A 22,119-nucleotide genomic window follows, 5' to 3' on the forward strand; every position below is an offset into this window, starting at 1 on the left:
CTCCTAATTTCTATTGTGTGCACCATTTCTTGTAGTTGGATGCAGTTCACAGGATATGAGATGACAAGAACATATATAGCAAAACAATCCTATATGGTTTAAAAGAACCCAATATATTGAACTAAAGGACAATGAATTTCTTCAAAAAAAAAAGACATTTGAAATCTTCCAACCAATGATGCACCAATAAATGTGTACCCATTTCACATACTACAATAGGCATAATTTTTAATAAAGAGGAATAATGGCTCCACCTTCTACCAAACATTTTGAATTTGTGAGCCTAGACACACTTTTACCCTATGCACACACCCTCTGCACATGAATAGAGCTTGGAGGAGATGTCGGGCCACATCGCAACAGGTGCAAGGACTCCCCAAAGGCCCCTTTCTCATTTTCCTCTCTTCAACTGCTTTTGCATACTTTATCATTTACCACTCTCCCAATTTTCCCTTGCACTGCTCATCTTAACTCCAATCCATCATTCATCTCACCATGTAGACAGAGATAGATCATCCATCATTTGATAAAATGCTAGGGATTTGTTGAATAATCTCACATGGTGTACTAATAGGTGCCAATTCATGTTGTGCAGGCCATGGTTGTCAAGATTTCGAGAAGCCAGCTGAGGTAGATGTGTGAAACATGTCAGTAGACTTGAGAAGCTTTTATAAGCTGACCAAACCTCAGTATATGTTTTACGTCTGGGAAGGGAACCATCTCATAGTGGCTTGGATGGAGCTTATCTTTGATAAATTTCAAGATGTGCAATTATAGCATTTGAGAGTTGTAAGCATTGTGATTGATCCCACTAGTCTTAGTGAGGTCGTGTTGCTTGTCGAGCCTTTTGTGCATGAATGAGTAAGTATTAAATTGTTCATATATGTTTTGGATTATATAAGTTGAATGCTACCTCTAATCTTTTCATCTTCAAGATTTAATGAGCATGCAATCATAGTTACAAATCTCAAAGACACATTGCTCAATGTTGACAACATTTATGACTATGACATAAAAGTGTACTTTCAAGAACAACCGTCACATTCAAGTTGTTAGGAAATTAGAGGCAAAGAAGAAGCTTGAGGCAAAAAGCTCCCCATCATGGTATCCATTGGTGAGAGAGGACATGACACATATATTTTATCAGGTATTCCTATTTTATATACTAACCTTTTGAAAATTTGAGGATTGAATATTCTTAATCTTTAGGTTCGTAGGTTGAGTTTCGAAAATAATTGCATATAAAGATTGGAGAGGCAACAAAGAATCTTAGTGAGGACCAGAAGTTGATCAAGGAATAGGAGATTTTGGCAAATATGAAGCACAAATACAATGATTGTATGCAAAAGGTAAGCTTTTTGCTTGTTTGTGGGAGCTACATTCTAGCCTCCATATGCTTGTTTGCTAACTTGGATCATTTGGCATCCATAGGTTCTCAACATAATCAATCCTTCATTGGAAGTGAGTGAAAAGAGACTTTATTCTCCTTGAGATTTGATGGCCTTGAGACAATAGTCGGCATTGAAAAGCTAAACCTTATAGCAATCTCATCAATTTCCATTGACAAAAAGATCACATGGCTGAGGATGCTTAAGAGCTCAAGACCAGTGTGGAATGCTCGTGGGATGCCAAGCATGAATTCTAAATTTATAATATAAGATCTAACCCAATCCTTTGAATTGGAAATCTAAATTGCAATTAGTATGAATGTGTTTTTTGAATTTTCAGCTTAGGGTTAGTTTTGGTGTAGGTGGTTGTCTATAGAGGTGTTACTAAATATGACAGAGAAAAATGCATTAAGGACATTGGAGCATGAGGTGAAGTTAGCAACAAATTCATCAGGGAATCCTCTAGTCCTCCCTATCGAGCCCTCTCTACATGATTACTTCTTGCAGGTTTGTTATAAAGGAAAAAAATACATCTTTGGAACTATGAAGAAGGTTGGCTCAAAGGACAATACCAAAAAGAAGGAAGATGGTCCTACACAATGTCAACTAGATGCAACCTCTTGTCACTTGCTCTGTAGGTATGAAAATACAATAGGTAAATCCTTGATACTATTTTCTATGACTCCTTGATTGGTGGATACATTGTTATGAATGCATATCTTTTGCTTTTATGTTTCAACGATAGACACTTCTTGAACTTAAGGGATCTTAAGTTGATAGTGGAATTGCAAGTAGCTTGCAAGCCATGGGTTGACATTACAAACAAAGAATGCACTATGTATGGGGATGGCATGGATGGGCTTTGAAGGTATGAGATTGAGAACTATACTTGGTGGTTGGATATGCTGAAACCTAATGTCTTGCCAAGCGAGAGACGAAATTTTGATGAGTTCAAAACGACTTGATGATGGCGTTTGTTCACAAGCACAATGTAAGAATAGTTTGACATTTGAACTTTTTCTTGTCGCCTTTGTTACATAAATCTTTGTTCCTTTATCGTATTTTCCTTCTAAATCCTTCATCTTTTTTCCCTTCTAGATGAGTGTGAGAGGAGAGATAGGATTGAAAAAGGGAAGAAGAAGTTTCCACAACAAGCAAAACATAAAGAGACTAGTAGGTTCTCAATGAGTTCCTTTCCTTTTGGTTGAAATGTAAGGAGTTCAATTCAAAGTGTTGCATCTTTTATTGATAGTTGAGGTACATGATGACTTTTTAAAGCCCTCAATAGATTTATCTTCACACGACAGCCTTGATAGAGGTTTATTTCTAAGCATTTCTTATTATTGTCTAGTATAATGCTCTCCACTTCTTTTGGAGCTATTATTTTTCATTTTGCTTCTATAAGGGACTAGTCTATACACCCTTGTACATGCCACCATGTGCCCCTTGCATACTCCTCCACATGTAAGACACAATTGTAATCCTACATTCTATTCATTTGGGGTCTATGATCATATATGTATGGATAAGGATTTTGCATCTTGTATTAGAAACGAGAACTTTGGCAAGATTCATAGCTTCTTTCCAAGCATAGATAAGCTTGGCATTGAGTATAAAAAGACAAGTGTCATGGCTTGGGCCGCTGACTTCATTCTCCTAGATCTTCCTACGAATGCATCATTAGGTAGAGATGGTATTCCAACATGGAAAGTGACTAAGGACCACATCTGGGGGCTCTAGGTTGCTCTAGCATGTTTGCAAACTCAAGATGGGTCATTTGTCTTGCATCTATCTTAGGTGGAGTTTTTAGTGGTTTGGAATGCTCGCCTTAAGTTATGTTATTAATTAGTTCTCACCTTGCTATTTTTTACTAATTGCCCCTCTAATATCATTGAGATTTTTTATTCAAATTGAAGGGTAGGATACCTTCTTTGCAAAGATCTATACAACTCTCTCACAAAATTAATAGAGAAATCTTTTTAATCAATTTTTTAATTGTCCAAAATTTCCTACACCCTACTTGCCTTGGACCAAATTTCCACTATTTGATATCCTTATTGGCTAAAATCACTATGAGATCCCATTGTATGACATATATATCACTACAAGTACGATATGAACCCATACATGGTTAGCAATTACTTGCAATTCACTATGCAACTCTTGCAAGAGTTTGACGTACCATGCATTCAACCCCTTCTCCATACATTGTAGACTACATCCGATTTCCACTTTCAATCTTCTTTCAATGGGTAAAGGAAAAATGTACCTACACTTGCAAACAAGTTTTAGGCTCGAATACTTGAGGGGTGCCCAAAGTCCCTCCTCAAGCCGGGTTGTATACCCCTTCAGGGTCATTAGTGGCAACGGATAGTCACCTCACTCTTGTCTTGCCACCTCACCTGGCATCCACCTTTTCTTCTCAACCAGAATAAACATGGTAGTGGCATACTAATTCTAATCAAATAGCATGCAATGCAAAACTGATCAAAAGAGAGCTTTTTCTTTCAATGAGATGCAATAGCAACAATGAAAATGGGTTAAGAAAGGGATTACATCAGTGGCTTGGTGACTCATTCACTACACTTATCCTTGTTACAATAAATTTTTTTGGATATTCCATCATAGGAAGTACAACAATCCAAGATCTCTTGATTCATGATTAGCATTGCAATAAAAAGACTAAGGAATTCTTATGAAATATTAAATGAGACCTAAACTTGGTAGCATAAAAACATGTAACATAGAATTCAAGGTTGACTCAACCTCTCTATCAACAAATGGATATGGCTAACTCAACCTCTCTATCAACAAATGGATATGGCTTAGCAAATGGATTTGAAGAGAGATTACAAAAAAAGAGAATACTCAAGCGGTACCTCGTATATAGCATACTGAAGTTAGGTGTGGACTCAATTATGTAAATCTTCAAAGCTTGACTCTTGAATAGCTTGATGGCTTAATATGCAATCCCGAGCCTAAAATCTTAATAGAGTCTTTGTTGGGGTAATCCTATGAGTTGCTAAAATTCTTAGCTTACCAAGATTGAAGTGCTCTTTATTGAAGCCCCGAATTCCATCTTTAATGTAGCTTCTTGATGCAACAAGGCTTCACAAGAAATGCTCAAATCTTGGAAATCTCTTGCTCGAATCTTGATGGAGAACTATTATAGGTGAATCTTCAGTCAACCTTTGCTAGTCTTCTTAGTAATTCTTCAAATCCTTATGAAGATTTAATAGGCACCTTGTTGTCCATTCAATTAGAGGAAGAATAGAGCTCAAATAGGGGAAGAAGAGGTGCCTAAATATTCACACAATGGCCTTGCCCTAAGTTGATAGATTACTCCTAGGACTGAGAAGTGCAAAATCCCATGAAAATTCTTGATTTGATCATGGCGAGTCGAGCATGGCCATGGTGGATAGCTTTACCATCAACAATCACATGCTGCCTTAGAAGCTAGCAATGGTGGCTCTTTATCTATGCAAGGTGCGCACTAGAGAAGGCACATATGTCTCTTCCTTGAACATTGTTCTTGCCCCTTTGAGGCTCCTCTGCTATTGTAGGGAGATAAGAGCAAAGTACATACTTAGATTTAAATGTAGCTACTCCTTTGGGTGGTGGACAGGATGATGGCTTTCATGAAGGGTCATCAAATATGGTAGGCAATGTGTACAATAGTGAAGATGATGAACCAAACTCTAATGGTCCTAAAAGTTGAGAAATTAGGGTCAATATATGTTGATAGAAACACATCAATAGCATTACACATTTATACATAGCTATTATACCAATTCGGATTAGATGATTCAAAGAAATCAAGTGCACTTTAGTAGTACATGAATATCTAATTCAAAGAATGAAAAAACTGTTGTGAAGCTCAGTATGTAGTATTTGAAGGGATGGAGCCAATTGTCCATGTTGACCGACATTCTCCAATATATTGTTTCCCATGTATACAATGCAGTCAAAGATATGGAGATATGGCATAGGGGGTAGAAGAAAAGAAGACAAAGGAGAGTTCTTGGTCTTCATCTTGGGCTTCTGAAGGCATAATCACTAGGAAGCCTTCACCCCTACTCCCCTTCATCCTTATATAGGTGAATCAAAAGCCTTCCTATAAGGTCTCACCCTCAAGCAGACAAAGATGAGGCTAGGCACGCAACTAGATTATGCCATTTTTTAGTTCACACCAAACTAGAATAAGATTGGAGCTTCATGTGGCTGCACAAGGTAAAGACTAAACCTTGAGCACTTCTATTCCCTATATCTAACCTTAACCCCTATCTAAGATCCATCCAAAGATCATATAGATCTACTTCTAAATGTTACGCAAAGCAAGTATGGATACAAGTTTACAAATTTGGTGCATGGTCATTGCACATATGTATGAATCTCTATCCACCTAAATGCAAATGCATTTCTAATCTTTTATGCATGAATATAGGGGGGAGAGAGAGAGAGAGAGAGAGAGAGAGAGAGAGAGAGAGAGAGAGAGAGAGAGAGAGAGAGAGAGAGAGAGAGAGAGAGAGGTGTGTGTGTGTGTGTGTGTGTGTGTGTGTGTGTGTGTGTGTGTGTGTGTGTGTGAAAAGAGAGGGGAGAGAGACAAAGGGATTTGCAAGATGAGAAAAGGGAAAAAAGGGAGAGAGAGGAAGACATAGATGTTGTAGAGAGAGGAGAGAGATAAAAAGGGAGGAGGGAGGGATTTAGGAAAAGATATGAGAGAGAGAGAGAGATGGGTAACAAATATATGAGAGAAAAGGTACAAATAGAGGAAGGGGGTGCAAATGGATAGGGAGAGAGTGGAGGAGAGGAAGAGAGGTAAAAAATAGTGAAAGAGATTCAAGAAAGAGAGAAGATAGTGAGCAAGCATGTGATTTCTTACACTCAAGGATACAAAATATACATTTCATATATCTTTTGTTTATGGTTTGGTGCAACGTTATTTCTAATTTTAACATCCAAGGATCATACAAAGCCGCTTCTAGATACCATGAAAAGTAAGTATGGATAAAGTTTACAAGTTTGGTGCATAAAAGGTATTGCATGCATATATGAGCCTCTATACACCTAAATGCAAATGCATGACTATCCTTTTATGCATGCATGCAGGAGAGAGAGAGAGAGAGAGAGAGAGAGAGAGAGAGAGAGAGGTAACAAATATATGAGAGAAAAATCACAAAGTGAGGAGAGGCGTGAAAAAGGGTAGGGAGAGAACGAGATTGTTAACAAATAGTGAGATATTCAAAAAAGAGAGAAAATAGTGAGCAAGCATGTGACTTCTTATGCTCCAAAATAAAAGTATGTGTTCATGTTATGGTTGTGCATATGTATACATGTTACAATTGTGTATAGACTAGCATGTGATAGCAAAACATTTGTTGTTTTTACACTCAAGGATGGCAAAGTTACTATGCGATAGGGAAGCTATCACATGGCAGCTTCGTTTCCCTTGCACCTGCTTTGCTATTGCGAAGCAGAATAGTGTTCCTTGTGCAGGAATACACTAATAAGGGAGAATTGAGGAAAGTATAGATTTACCAAACGAAAAAAAGGAAAGGAAGGTGCAAATGTGTAAGTGTGGGAAGGGTATTGCAATGTATCCAAGGATATCATCTATTAGGGGATATCCATATCATATCATACCATCATCGTATATATAGATAATTTGGGTTAAAGCCTATATAAGGTGTGGGGAGAGTTGAAGGATATCATATATGGGGGGATATTCATATCATATCATATCATATCATATCATATCGTCATATATCATATATTTCATATATATAGTTTATTAGGGTTAAAGCCTATATATAGTTCGGTATATTATATGTGGGTAGAGAATCAAATATGTTCTTTGTCTTGGTCTGTGGGTCTGATGGAGGGGTGAGGGGGAGAGTGGGAGTTCCAAGTGTAGGGGAGAGGATCTAGAAAAGGCGGCTGCGAGATCTGTTTGTTAGGGGGAGGGGGAGGGGAGCGGTAGTCTGATAGTCTGATACAGATACGAAAGGGAAGAAGATACTAGGGCTGCTACATGGGCTCCACGTGTCGAGGGGAGGGAACCGAAAGGGGAGGGCAGGAGAGGGGAGGGGAGGAAGGTCCGCCTCTTACCAAGCAGACCTTCTGTTGTCTGCCCGATCGCCCATCCCCCTCCACCCCATGCACTTTAATTTCTCTCCTCCACCCATCATCATCATCATCGTTATATCGCTTGCTGCCCAAGTACTCTGTCTGTGTTCTTATTCCTTCTGCTGTTCGTTGATCCTGCATCATCCTCACAGAATAGATCAGAGAATTGAGTCCCCATCAAATCATATTCTGCAGCTACCATCTGGTTTCCTGATCATAATTGAGGTAATCTCTCTCTCTCTCTCTCTCTCAACTGTGGTTCGTTCACTGCATCTAATTCATCAATCCTTCCCTTGATACCCTTCTCCGTTTTGGGTCCCTAGTTATTCCCCGTATAATGCATCAGCCAGTCTATGGTCACCTCTCATCTTAACACATTACTCCTCTCAATTTCGGTTCACTAATCTAAGCTCAGCTCTTCCTTGTACATGCCATGCATCAGCCTTTCTCAACCCCCAGAATTCATCGTCTCTCAATTTTGTAGAGTTAATATAAATGCCTTGGTTGAGCACATCTTGCACGCATTGGTTTTGTCCTATCTACATAAAGAAGTTTTGTGCATATTAGCCCCTGATGTCTGAGACATCGTTAGATTAGACTGACGGAATTTAGTCCCTGGAACTAAAGTTTATGTAATTCATATTCTCTAATATCGGAATCTCCCACATGCTTGCCACCCAATTTTGATGGTTTCTCTACAGTTCTTCGATATCTAAACCTGTTTCAAATTATGGTAGTACAAAATTCCAATGGCAGATTTTTATCATCTGTCTAGTTCTTCAATGTCTGAATTTTGTTTAATTATCTGCAGATTTTGATGGCAGAAGGACGCTATTCGTTCCTTGGACAAGACCAGAGGAAAACTGATGAGAGCATTGGAGATCACCATGAACATGATGATAGATCCAGCTGTGGCAGCAGCAACAATGTCCGCGAGCAAGACCAACTGATGCCGGTGGCGAATGTGATGCGCATCATGAGGAAGGTGCTGCCAGCCCATGCAAAGGTAGCAGATGATGCAAAGGAGACCATCCAGGACTGCGTGTCTGAGTTCATAAGCTTCATCACGAGTGAGGCGAACGAGAGGTGCCAGAGGGAGCAGAGGAAGACCATCACTGCAGATGATCTCTTGTGGGCTATGAGCAAGCTGGGGCTGGATGAGTACATAGAGCCTCTCTCCATCTTCCTGCGCAAATACCGCGAACTGGAGGGTGACCAGAGGGGATCCTTCAGGGGTGAGTTATTGCCTCCTTTGAAGAAGGAAACCACCCAAGCACCTTTTGCATTGCCTGCAAATTATAGCCACCCTTTTTCACTGGTTCCTTCCTTCTCAAACTATCCTGCGACCCAGTATCTCGGTGCCTTCTACAACAATAATGGCCTCACAAATGGGTTTTACAGAGATGTTGCAAATGGGGCATCTGTATCCTCTGCATGCTTTGACCCATTTGCCCATCTGAAGTTCTGAAATATCAGTGCATAATACAAGTACATTAGGGGGCTATACAGAATGCAAATATTATAGCACTGGGTAGAATGCAGCTCCAAGGAATGGCAGAGTATTATACATTGGGTAGAATGCAGGGCCAAGGGAATGTGGAATTGCCGCTCCAATGGAAGTTATTCCACATTCTCCAATCTTATCTAACATACATAGTAGAGCTGTACATAAGTGCTAGAACAGCTCTAAGGCAGAAGTCTGGTGAGGCAGATCAATGTGCATGAAACTCAATGTGAAAGCTTTTGAGTTGCAGTTTTGGGAGACAAAGCATAATCACTCCCAAATCATAAGTCAGCAAAAATGCAAGAAACAGTACAGAAGGGTGATATATACAAAGACAGGAAAATCCACTTGACACCACAAGCGACGGCAGTTGATCAGAATGCGGCCGCCTTTGCTTGTTTTTCCAAATATTTATTCATTGAATTATTTTGCAGTGTTACCCCTTATCTTGATCAGAACAAACCAGGCTTGCCTTTCCTTGCTGAAAGGAAAGTTCTTGTGTTTGCCAGTACTTATGCAAGTAGACATCAGTGTATTTACACAATTAAGACATGCTGGTGATGGAATGGTTGTATGTATACAGAAAACAAGACCATGCTCCTATCACTGTGTTATCACCAGCAACATATTTAAGAGATGTCTACACATGGTCCTCTCTTAGTTTATATGTATAGATATGTCAGAAGACCATGTGTAGGCATAAGGCAGTTGAAGGTGCATCTTGTGATGCTGGAGACATTCAATATCATATTCTATACGTAGTTATAAGCGTGTTAAGCTATCTTTTTCTTGTGGTAAATAGAAAGCTTATGAATCTAATGTGAAGGTGTACAAATCTGAAGCCCTAGACACTTGTACTTAAGGTCCTAGTCTGAATGAGTGTACAAAATATTTCAGTGATACATACGTTTGCCAAACCCTAATGCTTGTACTAGCCCTGTACTTATGAAACTGTGCAAAGTACAAAATATTTGCAATACCATTGCTTTTAAAAGTTTGTTGATTCAAGAATTTCAAACATCAATTCAGAACATCAGGCAATGGAATTTCTATGCTTAAAAATGTGTTCCTTTGCCAGCCCAATGTATGATATGTAGCCTCTTTAACCCCAGCCATAATAGATCAGGTCATTTGCAATAAGATTGCCTTTATGAATGTGCTAAAGAATTTCGAACAGGAGGCTTAGCAATGATATGTAGATTCTTCACCCTAGAGATAATGGATCAGGTTATTTGCAATAACATTGCTTTTGGGAATGTGCTAAAGAATTTTGAACATGAGACTGTGCAATGGAATGTTTGTGTTGAGACTGCACAATGATCAAAACTCTATCCTCTAAGTTGATTCTAACCCTAGCCATAATGGATCGGATCATTTGCAATAACATTGATTTTAGGAATGAATGATCAAAGTGATCAAACCTTTATCCTCTTAAGCTGTCTCTAACCCTAGCCATAATGGATAATGTCATTTGCAATAACATTGATCTTAGGAATGCATTTGAAGGATTTTAAACACTAGTTGGTGAGGTTGCACAATGGAATGTTTATGTTTGTGAGGTTGCACAATTGAATGTTTGTTTGTAAGGTTGCATAATGGAATGTTTATCCTTAGCGTAAGAATGATCAAAGCAATCAAATTATAGTCTTAAGTTAAGGAATGTTGTTTCAATTGCTAATATATTGAATCAACTCACTAAAATATGTCTTAGAATGATAGAATTGGAATGATCAAGAGTTATCAAAATATCATCCTCACCAATGGGTCAAGTCATTTGCAATACCATTGATTTTAGAATGATCAAGAGTTATCAAAATATCATCAATCAAATTATAGTCTTAAGTTAAGGAATGTTGTTTCAATTGCTAATATATTGAATCAACTCACTAAAAAATGTCTTAGAATGATAGAATTGGAATGATCAAGAGTTATCAAAATATCATCCTCACCAATGGGTCAGGTCATTTGCAATACCATTGATTTTAGAATGATCAAATTGGAATGATCAAGAGTTATCAAAATATCATCGTCACCAATGGGTCAGGTCATTATCATCCTCACCAATGGGTCAGGTCATTTGCAATACCATTGATTTTAGAATGATCAAATTGGAATGATCAAGAGTCATCAAAATATCATCATCACCAATGGGTCAGGTCATTTACAATACCATTGATTTTAGAATGATCAAATTGGAATGATCAAGAGTTATCAAAACATTATCCTCACCTTGGATCGGGTCATTTGCAATACCATTGATTTTAGGAATGCATTGAAGGATTTCAACTGCAATACCATTGATTTTAGAATGATCAAATTGGAATGATCAAGAGTTATCAAAACATCATCCTCACCTTGGATCGGGTCATTTGCAATATCATTGATTTTAGGAATGCATTGAAGCATTTCAACTAACATCAATTCCTTTCTCATACAATAAGCCATAACTCAATATCTTAATGTATCCCAATACTCTCCTTAATGTATTTAAGTGTTGACTTACATGGCCTTTGCATGAATTGGCTTATCACTCCAACTAAATAGCTCACATTCGATCTTATTATTGTAAGTAGAACAAGCTACTAACCATTTTTTTGAACATGGTAATATCTTCAACATATTGTCCTGCATATTTTGGTTCAATGGTGTGTCAACTAGCTTATATGCAATGATCCCATGCTTTTCAACATTTCCAAAGATTATTGCCTTTGCATCAACCAAATTCCATGTGGTAATGGCAACTAGATGCCTTACTCTTTCTAATTTTTGCAACTATGATAATCTAGATAGTGTTTCAACAACTAATCTTGCATGCAGTAGTAGTACATATTTCCCTATGCCTTTTATGCCTAGAGTTCTAATATGAAGTATCCCAAACTCACCGTCCAATCCATAAACTCGTCTTTTGAACTCTCACCCATAGGCTTCTTCCTTTTTGCTATTTTTTCTTTATACTCACTTGTCACTCCGTGGCCTATAACTCTACCACTTTCTTCCATGTGTTCAATATGGTGTTTTCTTTGACTAATGTTTGCTTCAATTTTCTTTCCATAACTATCATCATCACTACTCTTATAAGCATATATCTCAACTGCAACTTTAGGCTATTCTATGACCCATATTCATTGAACCTTACATTCTTGCTTATATAGATCTCTCTAGTGACAAGATCACAACATTTATAACTCTTGTTCTCATCTAGATAGCCAAGGAACATAGATTTGATACTAGCCTTTAGGTCCATTTTTCTCCTCAAATCATCAAGAACATGAATATAACATACATAACAAAACACCTTAAAATATACAATTCTAGGTGTTCTCCAATACATCTTCTCATAAGGTGATATGTGATAGCTTCGAATTCTATGTATAAGTCAACATCCTTGTCTTGTCCATGTCTAGCCTCCACATACATAGAACTTTGTATAACATTTTTTTTAGCCTTTGCAAGTTTACATGCCCAATTATTCTATGTCTTAAGTCAACATCCTTGTCTTTGTCCATGTCCAGCCTTCACATACATAGAAATTTGCATGACAAGAGTACCTACATCCAATGTAAACAACATGCCTTTCTTTTGGCCTCATGAAATCAACCTACCAGGTTTGTCATTTCTAAATTTCTCAATAAGCCATGTATATTGAACCTTACTTTTACAACCCTTGATCACAAAAGCCAAATTTTTAGTGATCATAGGTACATACAAAACATCTCCAAGTTTATTCTCTATCCCATCTCTAGTAACCAATGGAATACTACCAATGTGAGTGATCTTATGCAATTTATCATCTCTTATAGCAACATACTCTTCACTTTGCATTTTTTGGTTTTTTTCAAACCATTCTAGATTATGTATCATATGATCTATAGCTCTTAGAGTCCAAAAACCAATCATCCTCTCTATAGGGGGTGTGTCATGCTACTAAGTACATGCTCTATAGCAAAAAGATGACGGCGATGAACCACCTCCAAAGACATAACCTATGCATCCATAACCACCTACATAATGACCATACTTAGTCGCCGTCCACAACATCTCCACATACCAATTTTCTTATGGTAGCATTCCTTCTCAAAATGGCCAAATTGTCCACAATAAGATATGCACCATCTCTATGAGGACTAGACTGTCCTCTACCTCTACAAAAGAATCTTCCCTTTCCTTTCGCCATAGAGTCTCCCATGTCCAAAGAAGCCACAACCATGAGAAAAATTATCTCCACAATCATAAGAATATCCTTTAGCTCTTGATGAACTACCACAACCTTTTTTATGGTAGAATACAATGTCTCCTCTAGTATTTTTCCCACTACTAGATGCATTAAGAACCAATTTTATGTTTTCAATAACTAACAAAGGAATCAACTCCTCAAAGTCAAACATAGAATTAACTCTCACAGAATTAGAAGTGTCAAGAGACTTGTATGCAAGGCCAAGTCCATTCAAGGTAATAGAGACTAAGTCATTATCATCCATAGTTGCATGAATCAAAGCAAGGTCCTCTGTAATTTGCTTTATCTGTGCAAGATCTAATGCTCTGATTTCTATGCCATATACGATGCAATCTCTGCTTAAATGTATCTTCTTTGCCTCCGTGCAAGTGCCATACATCTTCTAAATAATCTGTCATGCATCTTTACATGTGCTAGCTTTTTTATGTGAGGGATCAAGGTATCTAAAATGCATATGGATATCCAATGTAAAACCTTCATGTTTTTACCTATCCAGTCTTTGAAGGTCTGCTTTTGTTCCTCCATCAACTCATTAAGGAGCTCAATCATGCATGCTCACTTGTTATGAGATCCCATAGACCTCTTCCCATCAAAAAATTTTCCATGCGATAGGACCAAACACTATAGTTGTCCTTAGTCAACTTGTCACCAATAATCTGAGTGATTTGTGTTGTTTTTGACATTATAATTGCCACAATTTTTGAAAACCAACAATGTGCAAACCAATGTTCAAGTGCATGAACCAATCCCAAGTATCAACCACTCAATTTTCAAGATCAAAAAGCATTCAAAATACCCAAAAATATATGTTTAAAAAAATTCGAATAATATGGTTGTCACGTATTTGTCCAACTGCTAGTATATGCATAGATTATGCCCATATATCATACATATAATGTCTAGCAAGAAACACTAAATTCAAAGCTCAAACAGCGCATGTATAACCCAAACTGCATCAATATGCAATCTAAAAAATGAAAATTGTTTCTACTATTTTTCTTTTTTCTTTTTTACCAACAATGAATTCCAAGTCAAGCTCAAATAACAATAATTTTTTGACTTTTTTTTTATAATTTGGGCTCTCCAAAATGGCTCCCAAAAGTTTCATAAAAATTGGCATTTTTGACCTTCAAATCAATTGGTTCACCTCTCTTCAATGTGAACATCCAAACTATGAACTAGTCTGAGATTAATCAGTTTAGCCTAGGTAAGTATGAAACCAACTTCTCAAATAATCAGTTCAAAAATAGCTCCAGTGTGAACACAAAGCATAAACTAGTTGAGTGGTAGCAAGTGTGAAAAGGGTTTTATTTGAGAGGTAGCTTAGCCTTTGATTAAGGCTATGACTCATTAAGAAAAACATATCACGAAAAAGCAGTAGCTATTGTTGCCACCATTTTGACATGTGAGGCTTTCAAACTATTCTACTGAGCTACACTTCTGATGCTCACCACCTCTTGTCCTTCTTGAAGCAACATAGAGCTTCAAGCCCTCCAACAATACACATAACTAATTTGCTGCTCCTCTCAATTTACTATTAACAAAGCCCACTACTTATTAAAACAAGTAGGCCACCCTAACCTTAATTCACAAGCTTTCATTGTGCTTCTTTCTAGAAAGCAAGCCCCCAACTCAAGGAAGCTGTGGGCTTAAATAGCCCCCAATGCTTTCTAGTATCAACAATAAACCAAATTCCATCCAAAATTGAATTGAAACCAAGTTGTAATACATTGTTTGCAACCTTCAATGGCTTTCCAAATGCATCCAAATCCAACAATAATGCCCCAAAATTTGAGCTACAATAGCTCTACCAATCTGTACACCTATTTTAAGTGGATTGGTTGACGATTTATACATAATTTAATGGCGAATAGCAAGCTTTGAATCATATGTAGACCTTAATTTGATATACTCATCAATCCAATTATTTACTCCTGCACTCCCACTTATGATATCAATTGAAAAGACTCGATTTAGATGTGCACAAGAAGGGAGACAACATAAGATACTGAGGCTCAAACCATCTTCTTCCTCTTCTTCTTTATTCTCCTCATACATCCATTCTTCATTGCACACTCATTGAGTTTCATACATGCATAATAAGATATGACTTAATCTATGACCTATTACTCAAAAAATGGAGATTTTCAAGAGATGGAGAGAGAGAGAGAGAGAGAGAGAGAGAGAGAGAGAGAGAGAGAGAGAGAGAGAGAGAGAGAGAGAGAGAGAGAGAGAGAGAGAGAGAGAGGATTCTATATTTTTAGTTCTTCTAATAGCTCTCTTTGTGAGCACCACCTTATCATCTTATCACTCAAAGAATAAAGAATGATTCTGTAAATATATAGTTAGGGTTAGTGAGTAAGATGGGTAGTCATTCACATTGGCCTTTACCCCAACAAAACTCTCCTTCTTCCTCCTTCCACCACCTTCAAGTTTCTCTTCTTCCACAATTTGTCCGCATTCATGCCTTTTGAGGCTTTCACGGGATAGGGCTCTTTTAGCTCTTGTTTACACAATATAGATATGCAAAATCATACATACCACCTATACACATAAATAACCTATATACCTAGAAAATTCACAATACAATACTCGCTTTTTTTCACACACGGTTAGACAAACTTCACTTTAGCAAGCACACACACAAACCCATGACATTGCTATACTCTAAATGTACATGCCACGCACATATAATAGACCCAAGCTACTCTCTTTAAAAAATCATAATATTACTACAATAGTATTCTCTTATACTATGGGCCATGTGTACTTAGATATATCCTCGAAAAAAATTAAAATCATTTCTTTTTGCTCAATCTCACCACTCATTGAAGAGGAAAACTACTCTCAAACCCCCCCCCCCCCCCCCCAACACGCCCTTGAAAAGGCTATTTGGATAGAAAGAACACCCATATCCTTACACTATGTCCACAAGATAGGAACCTACATAATCCTCATGCATCTAGTTAAAAAATCATGTTAATACCATTGCTAAGCCTCATGCTTAAGCATTCATGCTTCAGAAAAACTGCAACTTGAAATATTGCTATGCATTTTAGACATACAATGTCCACACAAGGAAAGAGGCATGCATAAGCTCTATGTTTTATGCATCTATGCATAGCAAAGGTTCCTTGATTAGTTTCTAGTCATTTATCACTCAAAATCTCACCCTCATTGGAAAGATGGATTGCACTCTTCCCCCCTTCTAACTCTCGCAAGCACTCTTAATAGATCCAATGATTCCAAAATCCCCTCTTATAGTTGAAGGAGACCTTTATGGTCCTCAACTCTCACATCCACCTTACTCTCTCCTCCTAGGAATCCAAAGTACTGATAGCTTCTTCCCCTATGTAGTGCAAAAAGGTGTGTGATGAATGATGGTGCAATCTTGTGTGCTCGTGTAAATAAGATTTGCTAAGTATAGCTTCATTGATCCACATGCCATGAAATTCATAAAAAATGGTGGAAGTTTAGTGCTTTATACCACCATGGCATGGTAGTATTTTAAAAATAATGGTTATCTAAAGCCTCAATGTGGTGCAAAAGAATAAGGGATCGATGTATTGATTAGTGATGATAAACCCTTCTAATGGGTGCTAAGAGTTAGAGTCTAGGACATTAAACTTCCCGTAGCATTATACTTAACTCCTCCTTCAAGGTGATCCTTGCCAATCCCATAATACTAGTAAAAGACTTAAGTATTAACTGCACACAACCTCCCATCCCAATCAATGTGCCCTATCATGGTTTTTCCTTCAAGCTTGTAGAGGCTGCCTTCAAGTTATAAACCATACCTCAAATGGACATCTTAGCACTATCTTGATTTGAGTAACATTATAACCCTTGGCACAGAAAGATGTTGACCAACAAAAAGCTACCGTGTTAGAACCATGATGGGTCCTAAGGAAGACAAAGCAAGCAAGAAGAGGATAGTTAATTGGTTAGCTCACAATTACCCTAAGCGAGAAAACTTCTAAAAAGATAGAGCCATCTTCTACAACAAACCTTGGTGTTGAGATATCAAGCTCCACTCGTGATATGCCAGGGTGACCGTTGTGCATTTATGTCACCGACGTGTCAGTTGCAGATGCGGTTGGTACACCGCCCATGAATAATAGCTAGATGATAGCTATCCTTATCTACTCTAGTTTGTGGCTCAGTTAGTATGCCACCTTAGTTATTTGAGTTTGGTTTGAGAACCATATATAGGGTTCTTCTATTTCTTTGTATTAGAGTTCTTTTTGGCTTACACAACTAAGAAGAGCAAAACTGTTTTCAGCCTCCACCTCTGCGTGTATTCCCCCATTGTGCAAGCAAGAAAGCTACAAGTGAGACTCCTTCCTTCTCTCCCACAATCTTGACATGGTATCAGAGCCTTGTTTGTGGTAAAGAGCTCAAGAAAGCAAGCCAAGCTCGCGGTGTTCTGGTAAGAGGAGCAGTGTTGCTTTCATTTTCTGTTTTGGGAGCAGATCTCTGCAAGTAGCACAGCCGAAAATTGCAAGAGTGCATTGTCTCAGATTGAGACGCCCTTCGCGGTGAAGCAAGAGGGCACTATATGGTGCGGGTGAGGGCTTTAGCCCTCGGCGACCCTGTTTTTTTTATTTGAGGCCATTTCGGGGCCTGTTTTGGAGACGGAAGCTTTCTGCACGCACTCAAGAAAAGGCCCAGTTTTATGTTGTGCAGCCACTGTTCTACAGGTCTGTGAAAAGTTACTGTAGAAATTGCATCGTATGCTTGTGTGCAGAGACATTGGGAGTTACAGAATCATCCTTGTTGCCTGTTGATGCAAAATCGTCACTAGGAAGTGACTATGTGGTCAAATACCACTTTCGTCAGTTTTGCAGATTAGCCCTTGTGAGGCTGAAGCTGTGTTCTTTGCAGTGACAGAACTTTTTGCAGTGTTCTGTAATGGCGTCTGATTCTCTCTCATAGATTGTCACTGAAAAGCTTGACAAGAACAACTTCCAAGCATGGAAGTTTAGAATGACGAATTTCCTTATGGGAAAAGGATATTGGGAATTTGTTGCAGGAAATGAAGAAGAACCAGTTCTTCCTGATGTTCCCAATCAACAGCAAATGCAGGCATTTAAAGCATGGCATGAGAGAGCCACGAAAGTTATGTATTGGCTGTCTATCAGTATTTCAGACTCTATGATTGTGCATATTCAGGATGCAAGTACGCCAAAGGAGGCATGGGATACTTTGTCAAAAATGTATAGCACAAATACTCAAGCCAGGAAAATGCAACTCAAGCAAGAGTTGCATAATGTGCAAAGAGAAAATATGAGCATCAATGACTACCACATGAAGGTGAAGAAGATTGCAGATGCACTTGCTTCCATTGGGTCGCCAGTGGAAGATGATGATTTAGTTTCTGTGACCTTGAATGGTCTAGGAAAGGATTATGCGCAGTTTCGGACATCCATTTCCGTCCGTGAAAGATTTCCTGATTTTGAGGAGTTGATTGCTCTTCTAATTTCTGAGGAGCTGAGAAATGGTGGTGCATCTTCTTCAGGAGGAACTTCAAAAGAAACTGTCTTCTACTCAAATGCTGGAAGAGGTAGAGGCAGAGGTAGAGGAGGCCGATCTGGAGGCCGTGGTAGAAATCAGAATATGCAACAAACTCAAGAAAACAAGTCCTATGGAGGAGGACGTGGTAACTCTAGAGGCAGGGGGAGCCAAAGAGGTCGTGGTGGATGGCAAAGAGGTCAAAATGCAAACAGTAATGTTGAATGCTACTACTGTGGTAAAATGGGTCATATGGCTAAAGACTGCTATAAAAAGCAGAATGACATCATGAATGGAAAACTGCAACAAGGGAATTATGCATCTTCTAGTAGACAGGGTGATGACATAAATGAGCATTTGTTTATGGTGCAACACATGAACAATTCTGTGACAAGTGCAGAAGAAAGCAACGATGTATGGTATGTTGACTCAGGTGCATCAAACCACATGACAGATCATGCAGAATGGATGGAGGATGCAAGGAAAATGGAAAAACCAGGATTTGTGGAGACTGGTGATGATACTGCACATCCTATTGTGCAGATTGGAAAAATTCCTTTGTCTATGCAGGATGGGAAAAAGAAATACCTGTCCGATGTATTTCATGTCCCAAATATCACCAAGAATCTGGTTTCTGTTGGTCAAATGGTTGAGCAGGGCTTGCAGGTCAGATTTAATCCTCATGGATGCTTTGTTGAGGATATGAAAAATAAAGGTCGCTTGATAGCAAAAGGAAAGAAGAAGGGCAGAATGTTTACATTGGATGCAGACATGCTTGAATTGAGTGCAGCAATGTTTGCACATGGGACCGGTGTAGTTGCAGATATTGATATCTGGCATAAACGCATTGGTCATGTTAATGTACAGCGACTTAAATCAATGCAGGCCCAAAATATTGTTGCAGGATTGCCTAAATTCAAGGTTGCAGAAATGCATAAGGTATGTGAAGCCTGTCAGTTTGGAAAACAGGCAAGGAAACCATTTCCTAGACATGTTCAAGAGAGTAAGAAGCCATTGGAATTAATCCACTCTGATGTGTGGACTACTAAAGCTGCATCTCTTGGAGGCTGTCATTATTTTGTCACTTTTATTGATGACTATAGCAGAAAAGTTTGGGTGTATTTTATGAAAAAGAAAAGTGAAGTTTTTGGGCATTTCAAAACTCTTAAAGCTATGGTTGAAAAAGAAACAGGCCTGCAGATAAAATGCCTAAGGTCAGATGGAGGGGGAGAGTACCTCTCAAATGAGTTTGCAAGGTTCTTGCAGGAGCATGGCATAAAGCAGCAATATTCATGTAGTCATACCCCACAACAAAATGGAATTGCACAAAGAAAAAACAGGCATATTGGAGAGGTATCTCGTGCCATGCTCAATGAAAAAAACCTGCCAGATTTTTATTGGGCTGAAGCAGTTGCTACATCAGTCTATATAATGAACAGGACTCCCACTGCAGCAATACATGGGATGACTCCAGAGGAGAGGTATACTGGTAGGAAACCAGATATTTCTCATTTGAAAATTTTTGGTTGCATTGCCTATGTACATGTGCCAGATGAGTTGAGATCCAAGTTGGATCCAAAAGCTGAGAAGTGCATCTTTATTGGTTACTCTCTGCAGCAAAAAGGGTATAGATGCTATAACCCTTCTACTCGTAAGTTTACAGTGAGCAGAGATGTTGTTTTTGATGAGATGAGTAGCTGGTATAAACCAGTAAATGTGATTGATGATGTAGATGCACAAAATGGTAATGCTGCACAGAATTCACAGCAGCAGTCACAAAATATTAGTGGACCTGGAGCGTCCTCTAGCAGTGGTTCACATTCTTCGCCATGGACAAGCAGATTGAGATCAGGAGAATCTTCTCAAGGCAGTGCAAATAGTGGTATGCAGGTGTCATGAAAAGAAAAAGAGAAGGTAGATCAGCCCATGTTTGATGTGAATGCAGGTCACTCTTATGTGGATGGTGAATCCAGTGGCTCAGAACAGAGCATTGATGATGAGTTGGTTATTCCTTCTATTGTTACACCTGGAGTAAGGAAGACCAGGGATGTTTTGAGAGCACCTAGGAGTGAACCTACTTTGCGCAGGTCAACCAGAGTTAGGTATCCTGTGGATAGGCTGAAATATAATGGATTTACAGCCATTCACTATGCATATATGGTCAAAGTGATACAGGAACTAGAACCCACTTCTTTTGAGCAAGCCATGGGAAAAGAAAAATGGGAGAAAGCCATGGATGAAGAAATGGATGCCTTGGAAGCAAATGCTACATGGGAATTGGTACCTTTGCCTAAAGGTAAGAATGCAATTGGCTGTAAGTGGGTTTATAAGGTGAAGCACAATGCAGATGGTTCTGTGAACAGATACAAGGCAAGATTAGTAGTCAAGGGGTATGCACAAACATATGGCATTGACTATGAAGAAACATTCAGTCCGGTTGCAAGGATGGCAACCGTAAGAGCAGTCATTGCTATGGCTGCATCAAAAAGATGGTCTTTACATCAAATGGATGTAAAGAATGCCTTCTTGCATGGTGATTTGCAAGAAGAGGTCTATATGGAGCAGCCACCAGGTTATGTGCATGCTGTTCATCCTGAGTTTATTTGCAGGTTGAAGAAAGCCTTGTATGGCTTGAAGCAAGCACCTAGAGCATGGTCTGACAAGATAGGACAGTATCTTGTCACTATTGGCTTTCAGATTTCCAAGGCAGATTTCTCACTTTATGTGAGAAAAACAGAGAAACGTATTATGCTACTTGTCATTTATGTTGATGATTTGATTATGACAGGTGACAGTGATGAAGATATCCTTCATGTGAAAATGTTATTGAAGCAAAAGTTTGAGATGAAGGATTTGGGAGAGCTGCGTTATTTCTTGGGCATTGAGGTGATTAGATCACCAAGTGGGATACAGCTCTTGCAGAGGCAGTATGGATTGGACATGATGTCCAAATATGGGATGACAGGCTGTAAGCCTATTTCAGTTCCTTTGGAGCAGAATGTGAAGCTGAGCGCAGATGCAGGTGAGCTTCTGGAAGACCCTACTATGTACAGACGCATAGTAGGAAGTTTGATTTATATGACTATTACCAGGCCAGATTTGAGCTATGATGTTGGATTGGTAAGTCAGTTTATGCAGGCTCCAAGGAAATCGCATTTGGATGCGGCTAGACGCATACTTAGGTATGTGAAGTCCACATTGCAGTATGGACTATTTTATGAGACTGGGGTTCAGATACAGTTGCATGGATACACTGATGTTGATTGGGCTGGTAGTATTTCTAATAGACGATCTACCAGTGGATATGTGTTTTCTTTTGGGAGTGCTGCAGTCACTTGGAGCAGTAAGAAACAGCC

At 38.7% G+C, this 22,119-nt stretch overlaps 1 protein-coding gene across 1 annotated transcript; it reads left to right on the forward strand.

The window, feature by feature from the left end:
* The first annotated feature begins 7,463 nt into the window (after window positions 1–7,463).
* Window positions 7,464–10,007, forward strand: LOC148026463 (uncharacterized). Its single transcript, XM_087690455.1, has 2 exons — window positions 7,464–7,739; window positions 8,326–10,007. Exons 1-2 carry the CDS (start codon window positions 7,545–7,547, stop codon window positions 8,980–8,982), a joined length of 852 nt encoding a protein of 283 aa, XP_087546581.1. The 5' UTR covers window positions 7,464–7,544; the 3' UTR covers window positions 8,983–10,007.
* The last annotated feature ends 12,112 nt before the right edge of the window (window positions 10,008–22,119 follow it).

Source organism: Lygodium microphyllum, chromosome 13 (genome assembly GCF_053477565.2).
Source record: "Lygodium microphyllum isolate KBCC chromosome 13, Lygodium_microphyllum_v1.1.10, whole genome shotgun sequence".
Classification (NCBI taxonomy): domain Eukaryota; kingdom Viridiplantae; phylum Streptophyta; class Polypodiopsida; order Schizaeales; family Lygodiaceae; genus Lygodium; species Lygodium microphyllum.

Bases quoted from the DNA above. Each gene is read 5' to 3' on its own strand.
- LOC148026463 (XM_087690455.1), top strand. From the start codon at position 7,545: ATGCACTTTAATTTCTCTCCTCCACCCATCATCATCATCATCGTTATA. The intron at 7,740-8,325 runs GTAATCTCTCTC...AATTATCTGCAG, and splicing joins GTTTCCTGATCATAATTGAG to ATTTTGATGGCAGAAGGACG.